Source organism: Trichosurus vulpecula, chromosome 1 (assembly GCF_011100635.1).
Source record: "Trichosurus vulpecula isolate mTriVul1 chromosome 1, mTriVul1.pri, whole genome shotgun sequence".
Lineage (NCBI taxonomy): Eukaryota > Metazoa > Chordata > Mammalia > Diprotodontia > Phalangeridae > Trichosurus > Trichosurus vulpecula.
In genome coordinates, this window is record NC_050573.1 from 377,048,061 (window position 1) to 377,067,512 (window position 19,452).

A 19,452-nucleotide genomic window follows, 5' to 3' on the forward strand; every position below is an offset into this window, starting at 1 on the left:
CAGATTCTAGTGGCTAATATTGTTTCACTCTTTTACCAAAACAAAATGTGCCTGGTCTGTAATTCATTAAATAATTACCTTGTATTTTTCCATTAATAACTAATAGTGTACCATTGTTGGGGGGAGGGGAGGAAGAAGGCAGTCAGCTAGACAGGTAATGTGGCCTTGTGGCTAAAGTGTAAATGTTTACCTCCCCACTGAAAGTAAAATAAAATACAAAGCCAAAAGATCTAATAGTAAGCAATCCCAGGATTGATTGCCCTTTAATAATTATCTTTTTTGTAAGTGGAATGATGGGCATCAAAAAGCAAATCTCACAATTAGCATTGATCAGTAGCCTCTGTTCCCAGCATGACCCATGAGAAAGGACTAGGTCTATCTCTGGACACTTATCCAGCTCCTGTCCTAGGTTTTCTTCTATCAAACTGCCCTCACTGTAATACCCTGACACTCTCTACTGGTCTCATTATGGTTTTATGCTTTACACATTTTCCTATGGTCCTCTTACCATGGCTATGCTATTGCAAGGTAATTGCAATTTTACTCTTGTCCATATTTCTTTGCATGCGTACCTGAGGTGATGTCACTAATTTCCACCATCCCCTCTCATTTTTCCTTAACACGAGAGCTAGCATGGCAGAGGATTAAAGACGGGCATTGGAGGCAGAAAGACCCAAGTTCAAAATCTGCCCTGGCACAATCTATGTGGCCTTGGAAAAGACCAGCAACTCTCTAAGACTGAAAATTAGCTGGAAATTACAGAAGAGTTGGCTATTTCTAACAGCCAGGGAAGTTTCCCGACAAGGAATTCCCAGCAGCTAGGAAATCACGGGTCTGGATCCTATCTGCCCTTCCCCCACTCCTACACAAAAAAGTTACTGCTGTTATCCAACACTGGGTTCATACTACGTACTAGACCCTTGTATCATAAACATTCTTCTAGTCTATATTTATTGTGGCTATGGCTTTGGTCTGCTCCTGTTACACACTTGTATTGGGTATTTTTGCACATTTTCTCCTCATTTTGCACATTTCTCCTAATTATGTAATTGGCATTCTTTATGGACGTTGATTGAAATAATGACATATAGCTCTCTCTTTGCATGCTGGTTTTGGCTAGGTCATTGGTATTTTTGTACCATTGTGGTTGTGTCCTTGGCATTTTTTTTGTATATTACTCTTGGTTATATTATCGGTATTTTCTTTTGCTTAATACCCTATTTATGTCACTAGCATTCACCTTTGAAATTAGTGTCATTATATTTAAGGCATTCTCCTTTGCATACTTAGCTATTTTTCATTATGTCATTGACATTCACAATCTTCACACTTATCCTGATTGTACAGTTTATGCACGTTTATTTTGATTGGCATTGACTTTCTTTTTTGCATAATTTTCCTAGTTATGATTTTGGTCTTGTCCTTTGCATACTTCTCCTGGGTAAGACACTGAGATTCTCCTTCTTTGCGATTATCTTGGTTATGTTATAGGCATTATCCTTTGCGTGCTTGTTTTCTTTGTGTCATTGGGTTTTCATTTGAATTACTTAAGTATATCTAGCATTCTGTGCCTACTTATCATGGTCATGTCTCTGGTATTTTCCTTTGAATATTTACTCTGGGTATTTTATTGGCATTCTCCTGATTTGTCATTAGTATTTTCCTATGTGACAATTATCCCAATTATGCTCTTGGTATTGGCTTCTTGCATTCTTTTCATGGTTATGCCATTTGGATTCTTGTTTTATTCTTGCTGTTGCTATTCACAATTTCTTCCCTTCTATACTTCCAAAATCCTTTGGATGGAATATACTATTGGGCTATTTCATGGACTCAGATAGTCAACAAAAATAGAACCCCATGGTCACAACCACAATATGTTTGGAAAACTCAAATACAAGTTCGAGTAGTCACTTGTCCTTTCGACTTATAGGGGAGGGGATTTGTTTTAGAACAATACAAGTGTGTCTCACTTTACACCGCAAAGCATGTCCTTGAAAATTTATACCTAAATAAAATTTAAATTTGGATCAATTTTGGAACATCTGGATCCCTGGTTTCCTCAGTCAATACTTTGCAAAATTATCAATCCAATTGCAATACTAATGAGCACATACAAATTAATCTGGGCTTTTATACCTTGGGATCTCTTTAAATCTTTTTTTCCTTTAGAACTTTTCATTTAAAGAAGACCTTTTTGGAAAAAAAAAAACTTAGCTAAGAAAGCTGTCTTAGTTGAGGACCAAATTTTTTTTTGTATATATATACAAATATATATACTATATATATATATATATATATATATATATATATGCATACATATATGTATATATCCATCTCTAAATTGTACTAATGCTAGGGCAATCCATCCCCATTCTTGTAAGTCTATTCCTTACCGTACAAGCAAAAGCTTTCCTGACAGCTAACCTGAACTTGGAAAATAACATGATTAAATGAAGTCCTGTTCTTCTCTATGTAATCTTATGGATCAACAGGATTTTAATGACAGGCTAAGTTTAAGGGATCTTCTCCAACTTCATTTCCCTTTCTAAAGGAAAATAGTGGTGCATTCTTCTTTCCTGAGCATCATCTCATTTTTCCAAATGAAATGGCCCTAAACAAGCTGATCTTCCAGAGATTCTGGTTTATGAATGGAAATAATAATAATAAGCTTTCCTCTTTCTTTAAGGAACCAGAGGGAGTAATAACCATGGAGGATAACCCCACTGTCATTAATATGGATAGTCATGAAGGGACCAGTTCATCAGGGCGAAGGAGAAGGTTCATCCCCAGAGCCATTGGCTATGTCACTGGAGATATGAGAGAATATGCAGACTGGCTCAAAGGTATCTATCTTTATATCTGCTGTGGGACATAGTTCTCTGGTGTTTCTCCCTTTGGGTTGAGTTCTGGTTCTCCATTCTATCGAAGGAAAAGACATTCAAAAATACTCCTATCCCCTTTGCATCTCTCACTTTATTCCCTCCTATCATTACTTCTCTCTTTTCCTCTTGCACCCTTACTTCCTCTTCCCCCTAAGGACCCCATTCTCTTAATTTTCCTTCCTATTTACATCCTTCACATACACAAAAATCTCAGTGGAAGGTCCAATGCCACTGGATAGATGACTTCATCTTTTAATCTCAATTTTCTCACCTATAAGGATGTGATCTTTATAAGGATACATATATGAGATATATCTACCTCACAGGGGTGTTGTAAAGTATTATATGAATGTGAATTATTATTCTTATTTTAGGATATCTTCTCCCTCTTCCCCTCCCCATCCCCACCACAAATTTCCCCCAACTACACTAATGCTAGAATTCTCACTGCCTGATCTATAGCTTTATGACCTTCGTTTTTGTTGTTCAGTCATGTCCAACTCTTCATGACTTCATTTGGGGTTTTTTTGGCTAGGATACTAGAGTACCATTTTCTTCTCTAGCTTGTTTTACATCTTTTTTTAAATTTAATTTATTTAATATATTTAGTTTTCAGCATTGATTTTCACAAGAGTTTGAATTACAAATTTTCTCCCCATTTGTACCCTCCCCCCCACTCCAAGATGGTGTATATTCTGGTTGCCCTGTTCCCCCATCAGCCCTCCCTTCTGTCACCCCACTCCCCTCCCATCCCCTTTTCCTTTCCTTTCTTGTAGGGCAAGATAAATTTCTATGGCCCATTGCCTGTGCATCTTATTTTCTAGTTGCATGCAAAAACTTTTTTTTCGCTGTTTTTGAACATCTGTTTTTAAAACTTTGAGTTCCAAATTCTCTCCCCTCTTCCCTTCCCACCTACCCTCCCTAAGAAGTCAAGCAATTCAACATAGGCCACATGCGTATCATTATGTATAACCCTTCCACAATACTCATGTTGTGAAAGACTAACAATATTTTGTTCCTTCCTAACCTATCCCCCTTTACTGAATTTTCTCCCTTGACCCTGTCCCTTTATGAAAGTGTTTGTTTTTTATTGCCTCCTCCCCCATCTGCCCTCCCTTCTATCACACCCCCTTTTTTTATCTTCTTCCTCCTTCTTTCCTGTGGGGTAAGATACCCAATTGAGTGTGTATGGTATTCCCTCCTCAGATCAAATCTGATGAGAGCAAGATTCATTCATTCCCCCTCACCTGCCTTCTCTTCTCTTCCTACAGAACTGCTCTTTCTTGCCACTTTTATGCGAGGTAATTTACCCCATTCTATCTCTCCCCTTCTCCCTCTCTCAATATATTCCTCTCTCATCCCTTAATTTGATTTTATTTCTTTTAGATATCATCCCTTCATCTTCAACTCACCCTGCGCCCTCTCTCTCTCTACATATATATACATATACACATACATATATACACACATACACCCACATATATACATATATATACATACACATATATATATATGCATATACCCTTCAGCTACCCTAATACTGAGGTCTCATGAATCATACACATCATCTTTTCATGTAGGAATGTAAACAAAACAGTTCAACTTTAGTAAGTCCCTTACGATTTCTTTTTCTTGTTCTTTTTCTTGATTACCTTTTCATGCTTCTCTTGATTCTTGTGTTTGAAAATCAAATTTTCTATTCAGCTCTGGTCTTTTCACTGAGAAAGCTTGAAAGTCCTCTATTTTATTGAAAATCCATATTTTGCCTTGGAGCATGATACTCAGTTTTGCTGGGTAGGTGCTTCTTGGTTTTAATCCTAGTTCCATTGACCTCTGGAATATCGTATTCCAAGCCCTTTGATCTCTTAATGTAGAAGCTGCTAGATCTTGTATTATTCTGATTGTTTTTCCACGATACTCAAATTGTTTCTTTCTGGCTGCTTGCAGTATTTTCTCCTTGATCTGGAAGCTCTGGAATTTGGCAACAATATTCCTAGGAGATTTCTTTTTGGGATCTATTTGAGGAGGCGATCAATGGATTCTTTCAATTTCTATTTTGCCCTGTGGCTCTAGAATATCAGGGCAGTTCTCCTTGATAATTTCTTGAAAGATGATATCTAGGCTCTTTTTTGGATCATGGCTTTCAGGTAGTCCAATAATTTTTAAATTATCGCTCCTGGATCTATTTTCCAAGTCAGTAGTTTTTCCAATGAGATATTTCACATTGTCTTCCACCTTTTCATTCCTTTGGTTCTGTTCTATAATATCTTGATTTCTCATAAAGTCACTAGCTTCCACTTGCTCCAATCTAATTTTCTTCAGTGGTCTTTTGGACCTCCTTTTCCATTTGGCTAATTCTGCCTTTCAAGGCATTCTTCTCCTCGTTGGCTTTTTGGAGCCCTTTTGCCATTTGAGTTAGTCTATTTTTTAAGGTGTTGTTTTCTTCAGTATATTTTTCAGTATTTTTGGGAGGTCTCCTTTAGCAAGTCATTGACTTGTTTTTCATGGTTTTCTTGCATCCTTCTCATCTCTCTTCCCAATTTTTCCTCTACTTCTCTAACTTGCTTTTCCAAATCCTTTTTGAGCTCTTCCATGGCCTAAGACCAGTTCATGCTTTTCTTGGAGGCTTTTGTTGTAGGCTCTTTGACTTTGTTGACTTCTTCTGGCTGTATGTTTTGATCTTCTTTGTCACCAAAGAAAGATTCCAAAGTCTGAGACTGAATCTGGGTGCATTTTCACTGCCTGGCCATATTCCCAGCCAACTTACTTGACCCTTGAGTTTTTCAGAGGGGTACGACTGCTTGTAGACTAAAGAGTTCCATGTTCCAAACTTGGGGGGATGTGCTAGCTCTGCCACACCAGCACTCCTCCTTCCCCAAGAACCCCCAACCCAGACTGGACTTAGATCTTCAGCAGGCTCTACACTCCTGCTCTAATCCACCACTTAATTCCTCCCACCATGTGGGCCTGGGGCCAGAAGCAACTGCAGCTGCAGTTCTGTAGCTGCCCCACCTCCACTGCCCCGGGGGTGATAACCAAACTGCGAACTCCTTCTTTCACTCTGTCCCCAGAAGCTTTTCCCACTAACCTTCTCTATTGTCTTTGATGTTTGTGGGTTGAGAAGTCTGGTAACTGATGAAGCTCAGTGATTCATGGTGCTAGGGCACGTTCCGCCTGGCTCCTCGTCTGGTTGGTCCGCACCGCCCATGCTGGGCTCTGCTCTGCTCCGCTCCTCTCCCAGTTCCCTGCATGATAGACCTCACCCAGAGACCATCCAGACTGTCCTGGGCTGGAGCCCTGCTTCCCTCTGCTATTTTGTGGGTTCTGCAGTTCTAGAATTGGTTCAGAGCCATTTTTTATAGGTTTTTGGAGGGACTTGGCGGGGAGCTCACACTAGTCCCTGCTTTCCAGGCGCCATCTTGGCTCTGTCCTCTCTAGCTTGTTTTAAAGATGAAGAAACTGAGGCAGACAGGGTTAGTGACTTGCCAAGGGTCACGTAGCTAGGAAGTGTCTGAGGCCAGATTTGAACTCAAGAAGATGAATCTTCCTGATTCTAGGCCTGGGGCTCTATCCCTATTTTGTAGTTGAGGAAACAGACATACAGAGGTTAACAGATTTGCTCAGAGCCACACAGCTAGTGAGTGTCTGAGGCCAGATTTAAACTCAGTTGTTCCTGACCCTGGGACCAGCTCTCTATCTCCTGTACCACCTAGCTACCTCTAATGAGAGACATGACATGTAAATAACTAGGTACATATAAGATACATAATAAGTCAATCAAAAAACATTTATTAAGCATCCCACTGTGTGCCAGGCACTGTTGGGGGAGAAGATCACTTTTGCTTGACCCCAGCAGTTAGGACTAGGAGCAGTAGGAGGAAGAGGTACCTGGCTCTATTTTGGACCTTTCTCCACGCAAGCAAGACCTCAGTTAGAAGTTGACTCAATACAGAGATAGCCATCGATTCCCAAGAGGCCCATTTGGGGGGAAAAAAAGACTTATAGGGCCATGGTACCCGTGTTCAAGGGTTTTAAGGACTGTCACATAGAAGGAGTAATAGACATGTGCTTTTTGACCTCAAAAGGAAAAATATGGAATAAGAAGTTTTGGCTCAATGTATGGATAAATTTCCTAACAATAGGAACTAATCCCAAAAGTGGAATGAGCTGCTTCAAAAGTCAGTCAACAAGCACTTATTATGCACCTATTGTTGCTGTTCAGTCATTTCAGTCATGTTCGACTCTTTGTGACCCCATTTGGGGTTTTCTTGGAAAAAAGATACTGGAGTGGTTTGGTATTTTCTTCTCCAGCTCATCTTACAGATGAGGAACTGAGGCAAATAGGGTTAAGTGACTTGTCCAGGGTCACACAGCTAATAGTATCTGAGGCTGGATTGAATTCAGAAAGGTAAGTCTTCCTGACCAGGTCCAGCACTCCTTGTTGTCCTTATTATGCACCTACTATATGCAAGACACTGTGCTACTAAGCTACTTTGCTACTAAGCACTGTAGCTACAAAGAAAAGGGTCGTAGGTGCGAGACAACCAAGTCACTAAGCCCATGTCCTTCTTCCTCCTGTCCCAGAGCTATTGACAAGGCATAAGAGAACAAGGATCAGAAGGGGTCTCAGAAGCCATGTAGTCCAACACCTTATTTTATAGATGAGGAAACTGAGGCCTCCTACACTGGAGGAGCTCAGAATCTAATGGGAAAGATAACGTGCACAATATGCACAGACAAGCTGTATGCGGGATACATTGGAGACGATCAACAGAGGGAAGGCACCCCCATCAAGGGAAATCGGGAAAGGCTTCTTACAGAGGATTTTAGCTGTGACTTGAAGGAGGCCAGGGAAGCAAGGGGACAAGATTGCAGCAGGGAGAGAATTCCAGGGATGGGGGACAGCCAGTGAAAATGCCTAGAGTCAGAACACTGAGTATATTGCGGAAAGAAAACCACAAAGAGTCCAATGTCACCCGATCACAGAGTTTATGCAAGGAATTAAAGGGTAGAAGACTGGGAAGGTAGGAAGGGAACAGGTTATGAAAAACTTGGAATGATGGAGGATTTTATATTCGATCCTGGAGGTGATAGGAACCACTGGAATTTATTGTATAGAGAAGTTACACGGTCATACCTAAGATGACTTTGACAGCTGTGTGGAAGACGTGGTTCCTGGGCACTGAGGTTCAAGAGGAGGCTGGATGACTGACCACTTGTCGAGGACGTCATAGAAGGAATCCCCATTCAAGTATGAGTTGGCCTAGATGACCTCCAAAGTTCATTGTCCTGCTGAGAGTCTATGAATAGAGGCCCCTGCTTTCAGTACCTAGCAATGACTAATCTTCCTTCCACTTTTTGGTTTCTTTCAGACAAACCTGTCATACTTCAGTTCCTTGACTGGATTCTTCGAGGCATATCCCAAGTGGTGTTTATTAATAACCCCATCAGTGGCATCATCATCATAATTGGGCTGCTGGTCCAGAGTCCCTGGTGGACCCTCACAGGCTGCCTGGGAAATGTAGTGTCCACGCTGACAGCCCTACTTCTCAGTCAAGACAGGTAGGGGTTGTCCACGTGGATCTGTCTGTCTTGTTTGCTACAACCCTAAAACTTCATGCTAGTGAGGAATGATGAAATCCATCAGGGAGGACCAATGACAAATGTATCCTCAAATGAAGTGATTCCTTACTTTCAAAAATCCATTGTATTTTCTCAGTCAGAATCCAAAGTATTATTTTTTCCCTTTTATCACGGGTATTGGATGTTGTATCCAAATTATAGAATCTTTTCACGTTTCTGAGGCCCCTTTAAATTTTAATCCTTTAAATCAGGAGACCCAGGTTCTCCTCCTATTTATTGTTATTGAATTGCTTTCAGTCATGTCTGACTTTTGTTGACCCCATATGAGGTTTTCTTGGCAGAGATACTGGAGTGGTTTGCCATTTCTTTCTCCAGCTCATTTTAGAGATGAAGAAACTGAGGCTAACAGGGATAAATGACTTGCCCAGGGTCACACAGCTAGGAAGCGTCTGAGGCCAGATTTGAACTCAGGAAGATGAGTCTTCCTGACTCCAGGCCCAGTGCTCTATCCGCTGTGCCACCTACCTGCCAGATCCTCTCCTAATCATGCAGCCATGATTTCCTCATCTCTACAAGGAGAGGATGAGACTACATCATAGCATACATTAGAGCAGAAGGGACTTTAGACTTTAGACAGCATCTGTTCTAAACACCACTATTCTACAAATGAAGAACCTGAAGAAGGTAAATGATTTGTCCACAGTCACACAAATAGAGGAAGCTGGATTTGAACCCAGGTCTTTTGATTCCAGAGTCATTGCTTTTTCTACTATACCACATTGTCTGCCTAGCCTTTTAAAGAGTCTGTCATTTGGGGTAATATTCTTAGAATTTAAGTTTTGCAAAGCATATATACATATATAAGGGCAACTTCAAAGACCACCTAGTCCAACCCCTTCCATTTTTCCAATGAGGACCAGCGAGGTTGTGACTTGACCAGGGAGGTTGTAACTTGTCCAGGGCCCGATAGATAGTAAATAAACATAAGAAACAGGATTGGTACCCAGCTCTCCTTGATGTTAAAGCCAGCTCTATATCTGCTACGCTACTCTGCCTTTATTTACATATAGATGTGTATGTAGACACATATATTTTCTGAAATGAACAGGCCAGACTAATGACCTCTAAGGGCCCCTTCCTAGGAAGGTGACAATCAATGATTCTGTGACCCCATATGTAGACATCATAGGATCACTGGATCACAGATTGAAAGTTGGAGGGTGCTTCAGAAGCCATTTAGTCTAATCCCCTCATTTTACAAATGAGAAATCTGAAGGCCATGGAGACTAAGTGACTTAACCCAAGATTACACAGGAAATAAGCATCAGAAGGGAAATTTGAGCTAAGGTCCTCTGACTTTAGAGCCTGCGTCCCCCCCACAGCTCTAATCCTCTTTCTACACAAAGGTTTATACATTTTTATTTTGTTAGTGGAATACAATATGGTGTTCATACAATAGAATAGTTCTTATCTCCATAAGGGCTCTGTTGAATGAATACGTGCACCCTGGGAATTCATGGAAAGGGCCTATACACTTGTATAGTGAGTGTGTCAAATTCCGTATCATCCCCTTCCCAGGAAAGGAAAATTCTGAAGGGGGAAAGCAGCACAATGTATACCGCAGCTAAGGAGAAGGAGCCCAAGTAGGGCATCCTCTGCACTCTGGGCGTTGGCTAGAAGAGGAGAGGAGTACAAAAGCTGTAGGCCTAAACTCTACTTAACTCCAAGACTATATACAAAGTGGTTGCATAGTAATAGGAGATGAATCTATCTACAACCCTTTATTTTGGTTAAAAGAGCCACTCCTAGGTACTCAAAAAACTCCTGAGTTTCTTCTAGTTGCCTAGCCTTGAGGTGAATGATAGATAGGGAAGGTCATTTCCAGGTCATACTATATTCTGTGACTCATACAGAAACCAGAACCAAGGAAACAATGAGCAGGCTGGTAGAGGTAGAAGTTCTTGTATACTTGTAAGAATCTGAGGTCTTATTGGTGGAGGTCCCCTTTTCATCCTCCCCCATCTCCCTGCCCATCCCACTCCAGAAACAGCTTGAAGCCCATCTATGCCTTTTCATCCTTAGGGCCTCTTGTTCCAGTGTCAAACTTTCACAGAGAGCTGACCCTAAGTGCTAAAGAAGGCTGTCCTTTAGGTCAAGAGTCCTTAACCTATTTCATGTCACAGATTCCTTGGTAATCTGGTGAAACCTATGGACCCCTTTTCTGAACAATGTTTTTAAATGCATAAAATGTCCCACGTTGGATTACAAAGAAAATCGATCATTTCGGTTATCAAAATATTTTTTAAGGAACCATTTCGTGAACTCCAGGATGAGAACCCATGCTCTGCACTGATAAATACATAATGACATTTCTTTTACTCATATGTTATTGACCTCTTGTCCATGATCCAGAAAGATTTTCCAAACTTTTCTCTTCTCCAACCCCTAATCCTATTTCTTCCTCATTTACTCTCAGCAAACAATCTTTCTGCCTACTTGACTAAGAAAATTGAGAGGCCTCTGAGGGAATGTCCTTAGCCTCCCACACACTAGTCTAAGTCATAGAATACCTCATAAGCATCAGCTCGGGGCCTGGGCTGTCCAGTCTGTTATCCTTCTCCACCTTTCCTCACACAAGCACCCTACCTCCTTTCCCCATCATTCTGTAATAGTCTTTGATGGCAATGCAGGGTTTGGGGCAGGCTCTGAGGCTCTTTAATAACAGACTATATATACAGATATTTCATACTGCTCCCCTTCATTTACTCTGCATTCCCACCTAAGTAGGGGAAGGGAAGGGAATAACCATTTATAGGGCACCTACTCTATGCCAGGCCCTGCACTAAGGGCTTTTTACAAATGTTATTTCATTTGATCCTCCTAACAGCCATGACAGATAGGTGCTATCATTACACCCACTTTACAGTTGAGGAAACGGAAGCAAAGAGAAGTGAAGTAATTTGCCTAGGATCACAAGGATGGTAATGGTATTAGTAGAAGTATTAATAGTTAACATTTATTTTGTTATCGTTGTTCATTATACTTTCTTTTTTTAATTAATTATTTGTTTTTAGCTTTCAACAACAGTTAACATTTATGTAGCACTTATGATATTGCTAAGTGCTTTATAATTATCCTCACAACAACCCTGGGAGATAGGTGCTATTATTATCTCCTTTTTACAGCTGAGGAAACTGAGGCAAAAAGAGGTTAGCCTGCCCTCTCCTGTCTCTCTGCCTTTGCTCCCCTTGTTCCCCCATGTTAACAATGGATGCCTTTCCTCCAGTCATTGAAGTTTCTCCCTTCTTTAAAAGTCTTCCTCAAATACTGCATCTTCCAAGAAGTCTTCGCTAACCACTCTTTCTCCAGATGAAACACCCTTTTCAGTCTCACAGTTTTGCCCAGACTTCTTTGTTCCTCTTCTCTTCTCTTTGTTTGATAATTAGCCAGCTACTCTCCTCCTCCCCCCTCCCCATAAGACTGTAAGTTGCTCTATTATAGGGCTTCTGTCATTTTTGTCTCCGTGTTTCCAATGCAGAAAGTGGTATTTTTTTATATATGAAACAATAAATTTTGACTGAACTGAATGATTACCCCATGAAACTTTAACTAAAATTACCTTAAGAATGTATGAAATGAGAACATTGAGGGAAAAATGCTTTGGAAGTGGAGTGCTTCATAGATGCATGGTGCTATCCCACCTCTGCAGGATCAGCATATGTCTGAAAATCTCAGAGTGAACAGATCTTTAGAGACCATCTGGTCCTTCTCCCTGAGAAAGAATCTCCTTTCAATATCAAATCAGATATGTGATCATCCAAGCTTTACTTGAGACCTCCTGCGAAAAAGTTCCATTGCTATAGAATTCAGAGCAGGAAGGGACCTTGAAAGCCATTGAGTTCAATTTCCTCTTTTTAAAGATGAGGAAACTAAGAAAATGGCAGAATATGTATGTCTGATGCCTCACCCAGGATCACACAGACAGTGAGAGGCATCTGGGCAGTGCAATGGTTAGGGCATAGAGTCAGGAAGACCAGAGTTCAAATCTGGTTTCAGACACTTACTAGCTATGTGACCCTGGGCATGTCATATAACCCTGTTTGCCTCAGTTTCCTCATCTATAAAATGAGCTTGAAAAGGAAATGGCCAACCACTCCAGTATCTTTGCCAAGAAAACACTGAATGGGATCACAGAGTTAGATACAACTGAAACAACTGAACAACAAGAATGTCAACCCAACTTCTCTGACTCCAAAATTGGGGCTCTTTTCTGTAGTACCAGGCTTCTCCCAAAACGATATCTGTGATTGGTAGGACAGTGGCCTTGCATCAAACTTAGATCATTAGCTTTCACCCATCACTCACAGTGCTGTCCTCTGAGGTCAAGCAGAACAGGTCTAACCTCTGTTCCATGTTTCAGCCCATCACATCCAGTGCTCTTTCCTACAGGTCAGCAATAGCAGCTGGGCTTCATGGCTATAATGCCACCCTGCTGGGAATACTCATGGCTATTTTCTGCTACAAGGGAGACTATTACTGGTGGCTTTTATTCCCTGTCATTGTCATGTCCATGACATGGTGAGTGCAACCTGTTTTTAGAAATACCTGCTTTTTTCGTTCACATCAAGGACATGTATACAACTAAAAAAAATTAACATTTAAAGCTGCTGGTTATTTGATGTCACATGCTAAAAATTTAGTGAATTCAACTGCCACTTAATGCTAAAATGAATCACCCAGCTTTATGTTCTAAACACAGCCTCAAATTCTTCTGTGATGGAATCCCATATTAATATATGTATATTGAATATATACCACACAATGCTGACTGTATCTCATTCCGTTTTGGAGCATTTTAATAACAAGTAAGAAAATGGGAAAATACGCATGTCTGATGTCAAAATTAGACAAAATTGGCTTACTTCATTCTGATACTAAAGAATTGTGATTTTGCTTGGGGTGAGAACCACAAGCCAATGGCGCTATATCCAAATATGTTCTAAGGAGCTGCCCAAGGCTCAGAGTTTAAGGCATTTGCATAGCTAGGTGTCAGAAGTGGGATTTGAACCCAGGTCCTCCTGGCTCCAAATCCACCCTTCTCTCTGCTACCCCTTTGCTGCCTCTCTCCTTCATGCTTATGATTTTAAAATAGAGGCTTCCAGTACTGGAAAATTCCACATAATGGCAGGTGCCTCCAAGCATAGATTTCCACAATATCTAAGATTCTCAAGTCTATTTTTTTTCAGAATTTACCAGTAATTCAATGTATTTTCATGGCATAATTTTTCAAGAAAATTGCTTAATTCTAATTCCCTCTCTTCTGTTGTATGCATCCAAAGGTGCTGCCTCTTGATTTTCTATTATTCTATGGAGGGTGTGGAAATCTGTGTCACTCAAAGGCACAGAGACCACACAATCTCTAACCGATCCAGAATTCAGGATAAAAAGAAAAAAAAAACATTTTTTTTTTTGGTGGAGTGGGCATAAGGAGAGAAGATCTAGGACTTGGGATTTTTTTTCATAGAGAGTTCTGGACAATTTATAGTGTTGGAAAGTTGTCTGGAGTGAGGAGACTTGCCCAAAATCACACATGCAGCATGTATTGGGATGAGGCTTGAATCAAGGGCTTCCGGATGCTAAAGCCAGCTCATTAGCCACCACCCCATGCTTCCTCTCATGAAACCCATTTTCAAAGTAAAGGTTTACCTTTTTGTATGCAGCTTCAAGATATGAAAATCCAAACTAGCAACACAGATTAAATCATGGAGTGAATGATTTTCTTTACCACAGTATTTTTCACTGTGGAACAGCAATTGCCAGAGTTATTTTTTTTCAATGCCATTCCCCTAATGCATTCCTATACATCCTAACTCTATCAAGCTGATGTTACAAACTTACAGGAGTACATTTACCAAGTAAAGTCAAATCTGCCTATGTGATAGCGCTCAAGTTGATCTTCCTGGTTTGATATTTTTGTTTTGTTTGTTTTTCAGTCCAATTCTTTCCAGTGCATTGGGTTCAGTGTTCTGTAAATGGGACCTCCCTGTCCTCACCCTGCCTTTCAACATGGCATTAACAATGTACTTGGCAGCCACTGGACCTTACAACCCCTTCTTTCCCACCAAATTAGCTACAATATCGGTTCCCAATGTTACCTGGGACCAGATCAATGTCCCTGAGGTAAGATTTACATTCTCTTTTTACATTTCCTCCTTATACAAAATATAGTGAGATGTCTGTTGCTTTCGTGTGCATGATAATAACAGCCCTTGTGTGTCTAAGGCTTATCATCACTTTAACGTCGTTATAATTGCCATTATTAAGAAATGTTGAAGATCAGGTTCAAAACAAAGTTCTCTTGTAAAGCCCATTGGGCTCCAAAGAATATGAGATGCATCTACCGACTCAAGGCTAACATCCTAACTTTTTTATGGAACTCTGTCTGAACAACAACAAAAATAGAGTAGCTGCCTGGGAAGGCAAATATTTTATGGATTGTTTGAACACTGAATTGAAGAATATCATTAAAATTGACCCTAGACAAAAAATGAATTTTGGAGCTGGAATAAATCTTAGAGATCACCCCTATATCACTGGCAGCTAGGTGGTACAGCGGATCGACCATTCCACCCTTTTCCTTTTCTATTTCTCTTTTCTCTATTTCTAACCCCCAACAAATAAACATGGAGGCAGCCAGATGGCACAGGGGATTGACCGCTGACCCTGAACTTAGGAAGGCCTGATATCAAATCTGACCTCAGACACTTCCTAGTTGTATGATCTTGAGCAAGTCATTTAACCTCTGTCTGCCTCAGTTTCTTCAATTGGAGTAACAATAATACCTATTTTGCAGGGCTATCTCGGGGATCACATGAGATAACATTTATAGTGCTTATCTTAGTTCTTGGCACATAAGTAGGGACTATATTTTATTGTGGTTCATCCTTTGTTTTCGAAGAGAACCAATGACATCAGATGTTGGGGTAAAATAATGGATGACGGGTGATATCTTGACTTGTCTGTGAATTGGATTTAAGAAAGGCAGAGTTGCAAAAAGTTATCAGCCTCACTCGAGAGAGTCATGATGACTGGTAATGGCCTCACACCTCTGGTGTGAGGGCTTGCCAAGCCCTTTTCAGGGCTGCTTGTCCACTTTTGGTGTCCATCTGCCACCCAACTCTCACCCATAGGCACTGTATAAAGTTGGGAAAAAAGAGTTGGGAAGAAAGTTCTCTGTAAACTTTAAAGAACCATATAAAAGTGAATTGTGTTCATTATCCAATCATGAAATTGTCAGATGTAGAACTTGTTCTTGTTGTTGTTGTTTGTCCTTCATTCTTGAAGAGGACCATGACATCAGGGAGGTGATGTCTTGACTTGCAAGTGAATTGGATTTAAGTGAGGGAGGGCTGTACAAAGTTGCCAGCCTCACTTTCTCCTCTAGAGCCATCTGGGTCCAATGGCCAGGTAAAGATCAGGATAACAGGAGATGGCCCCAGGAGGCAGTGGAGGACCTTAGTCTTTTGAAGCTAAGGTCTTTAACAGGTAAGAGTTTGACTGAGGCAATCCCCATTCAGTGATTAAGGCTTAATAAGAAATGAGGTCTCTTTACCTAATCAAAAAAAGAGGAAGAAGAAGATGAGGAAGAGGAGGAGGAAGAAGATGATGGTGATGATGATGATGTTGATGATGGTGATGGTGATGATGATGAAGATACCCTATGTGGACAAAGACAAAGAAAGAAAGAACTTAAAAGGACCTTGGAGATCAACCTCTGCCGTTTTACAGATGAGGAAATTAAGACCTAGAGAGAGGAAGGGGTCTGCCCAAGACAACTCAGGGTTTAAGAGGTGGTGAAGGGCTTCACACCCAGATCTTCAGGCTCCAAAGCTAGTGTAGTTTCTACTATACCATGCAGCTGCTTCTCTTCCTTTTTCAGAGAACGAAACAGACTCTGAGAGTAGGACCATACTGCCCACGGTCATATGATGGGTAAATGAGTGATCTAGAACCAGAAAGCAGATGTCCTGGTTCCTTGGCCTTTTAGTTGCTATAAATTGGCTTTTGCTTGTTTTGAGAGGATCGTTGATTTAATCCAACCCTCTTATTTAATTGTTGAAGAAAACGAGGACCACAGTAAAGTGACTTGCCCACAATTCCACAGATAATTATTAGGAAAGCCAGCATTCAAATTTTCCGTCTCTGATTCCTAATGATGATGATAATAATAGCTAACTTCATAGTGCTTCTATGTGCCAGGCACTGTGCTAAATGCTTTACAATTATTATCTCATTGGAGCCTCCCAACAACCCTGGGAGAACAGGTCCTATTATTATCCCCATTTTACAGATAATGAAACTGAGGCAAACAGTTTAATTGACTTGTCCAAGGTCACACAGCTAGTAAGTATCTGAGTCCAGATTTGAACTCTGGTCTTCCTGACCCTAGGGCCAGAGCTCTATCCACTGTGCCATCTAACTGCTTCCATGTATATAGGTTGGGGTTAAAAACAGGGAAAAGAGAAGTAGAAGAGAAAAGCATCAAAGATAGAACCGAAGGACGTGAATTCTGGTTCTTCTTAGTGTTTATCTGGCAAGTGTGATTAAGGTCATCTTGATAACTGCAAAGCAGAGAGAACTTGATATTAGAGGAAATGAAAGGAAACCTGACCTTTTTAACTTATGAGTGCTTGTTTTCAAAGACTGAAAAATGCTTTAGTGAATTTCCAGCTAAAGACCCCAAATAGCTATTATTCTCTATATATGCCAAGTAGCTATCACCCAGCAAATCTGAGGACTGACTGTCATGAGTAACTGCTTCTCCCCTTTGTCAGTGGACCAGAAGGAAATTAAAAGAGAAAGTTAAGTATGAGGAAATTCAAAGCAGGAAGAAAAAAACATTCTAAGGGTACAATCATATGTAAAACAGCAGTTCCAATCTGGAAGCCTTTGAAACTTGGCTTCAGTGGTCCAGAGGATACCAGAGGTGTTTGAAGGCTTCCCTGGATGCTAAGGATGCCTTCAAAATGGTCCCAGCTCCAAGCTAGGACTGTTCAGATGTTGGCACCATCCTAAGTTGGAAACAAACCCATGGTGTAACTTCCAATCTCCAAACAAAGCTATTATTCATAATAGCTCTTGGACAAAGGATCTAGGACCAGGCTTTCACATGGATGGAAATCAAACAAACAACACATTTATTAAGTATGATATGTGTGAGACCTATGTTAATACAATGAAAAAGTCAAAACAATACCAGTCCTCAAGAAGCTTACATCACCGTGGGGAAGACAACACATTAAGTAAGTCAGTATTTACAAAATAAATACAGTCCATGGAGATAGCTTTAAGGGAAATAACCACCAGAACAGGTACTACCTGCCCCCAAAATAGTACTTCCTCTGCCTGATGTGGCAATGCCCTTCTCTCCTACATGGCCTGAATTTCTCATGCTTAGAGTCATTGTTTCCAGAAGGTCCCTATTAAAATGCATACATGTTTTTAGAAGGGAAGCAAGAGGAAGGTCATGGGGAGACTTCTTCTAGGCCTCTCCAATAAGCACATTCATATGAATGAGTTTATCACCTTGGCAAATTGTGACCCAAGAAGGAACCAAGAGCCTGGTTCTGGGAAAGGAAGGTGCATTGGGAAGAAGAAGAAAAGGCAACGTTGAGGTAGGATGTTGGACCATGAAGGGCAGGCCAAGAGGTGATAAAGTGCCTGCAGGTACTTAAAAGGAGGAAAGCTAGATATCAGTATTTCCAATTTATAAAAATGGAAACTGGGATCTAGAAAATTTATGCCTTCTCTAACTTCGCTCAGATGGTAGGAAAGTCCTCCCTACTCCAGGTCTCCTGACCTTCAACCCAGTTAGGTTGTACTATACTGCCCTGCCTTCCCTAGGGAGAGTTATTTGCAAGACTCCAATGAGATGATATACATTAAGCACTTTGTAAACCACAAACGTTTCTATCTAAAGCACTATAAATGTAAGCAATCATTATTATGATTATGACTTCTCCATTTTTCCCCAGCACCAGCACTAAGCAGAGTTTTATAGCAGGTCATGCATGCTCTAGCCAGCAATGGGTCAGTTTGGGCAAATTCTGCCCAAAGAAAACAATTTTGCCAAACCAGTTTTTTGGCAATCAGTGAATCTACTTTCTAGCTGTGGGGTTGAATTTTTCATTTTCCGACTAGTCACTCTGATAGCATGTAGGGATGAGTCTCTATAACAACAATGTTGCTAGCATGTGCTGTTGGGATGAAAGACCAACAACAAGAGCACACAAGAGGGCTGCTAGCAGAGGTTCTTTGATCTGCTTTTCTAAGGAAAGCAGCTTTAAGGGATTAACAATCTTACTTTAATTAAACTTATATATTTGCTGCTAGCAACATTATTGTTACAGTCTCCTGTAACTTACATTACCAAATTAGACAGATACTACTGAGAGAAGAGGGGGAAAGAAAAAGTCAGTTAAACTGCTCTCTGATGGCATGTGACTTTAAATCATTCTGGCGATGAAATGTTAGTTCCCATTGTCTTTGAAGTTGATTTTCTGCAATACTTAATAATCCAAGAAATGCATGCAGTAGTAAAGAAGATGAGGTAAGCCAACCTTGTAAATAGTGTCATACAGCCCTTGTGCATTTCTCAGAAACAAATGAGATTCTTAGAACAGCATTCCTCCCATCCCTTCACCCACTGACTAACCAATCACAGCCAACATTTTAGTAAGGCAAAGAATAACAGCATGAGAGCCAGAAGGGACTTTGGAGATCATCCAGGCCAATAGGAGTTCAGTGGAGAGTGCTAGAGCCAGAATCAAGAGGACCTGAGTTCATATCCTGCCTCAGACCCTTATTAGCTGTTGTGACCCTGGGCAAAGTCACTTAACCTTGCTTGCCTCAGTTTCTCATCTGTGAAATGGGTTGGAGAAGGAAATGCCAAACCACTCCAGTATCTCTGCCAAGAAAACCCCAA

At 40.7% G+C, this 19,452-nt stretch overlaps 1 protein-coding gene across 2 annotated transcripts in view; it reads left to right on the plus strand.

Moving 5' to 3' along the window:
• The window catches only part of SLC14A1 (solute carrier family 14 member 1 (Kidd blood group)), a 97,428-nt gene that overhangs the window by 53,279 nt on the left and 24,697 nt on the right, over nucleotides 1-19,452 (plus strand). For both annotated transcript variants that reach the window (XM_036734136.1, XM_036734894.1), the window contains exons 2-5: nucleotides 2,690-2,846; nucleotides 8,258-8,447; nucleotides 12,918-13,046; nucleotides 14,462-14,648. In XM_036734136.1, the coding sequence (XP_036590031.1) occupies nucleotides 2,690-2,846; nucleotides 8,258-8,447; nucleotides 12,918-13,046; nucleotides 14,462-14,648 (663 nt within the window). The remainder of the gene's footprint in view (nucleotides 1-2,689; nucleotides 2,847-8,257; nucleotides 8,448-12,917; nucleotides 13,047-14,461; nucleotides 14,649-19,452) is intronic.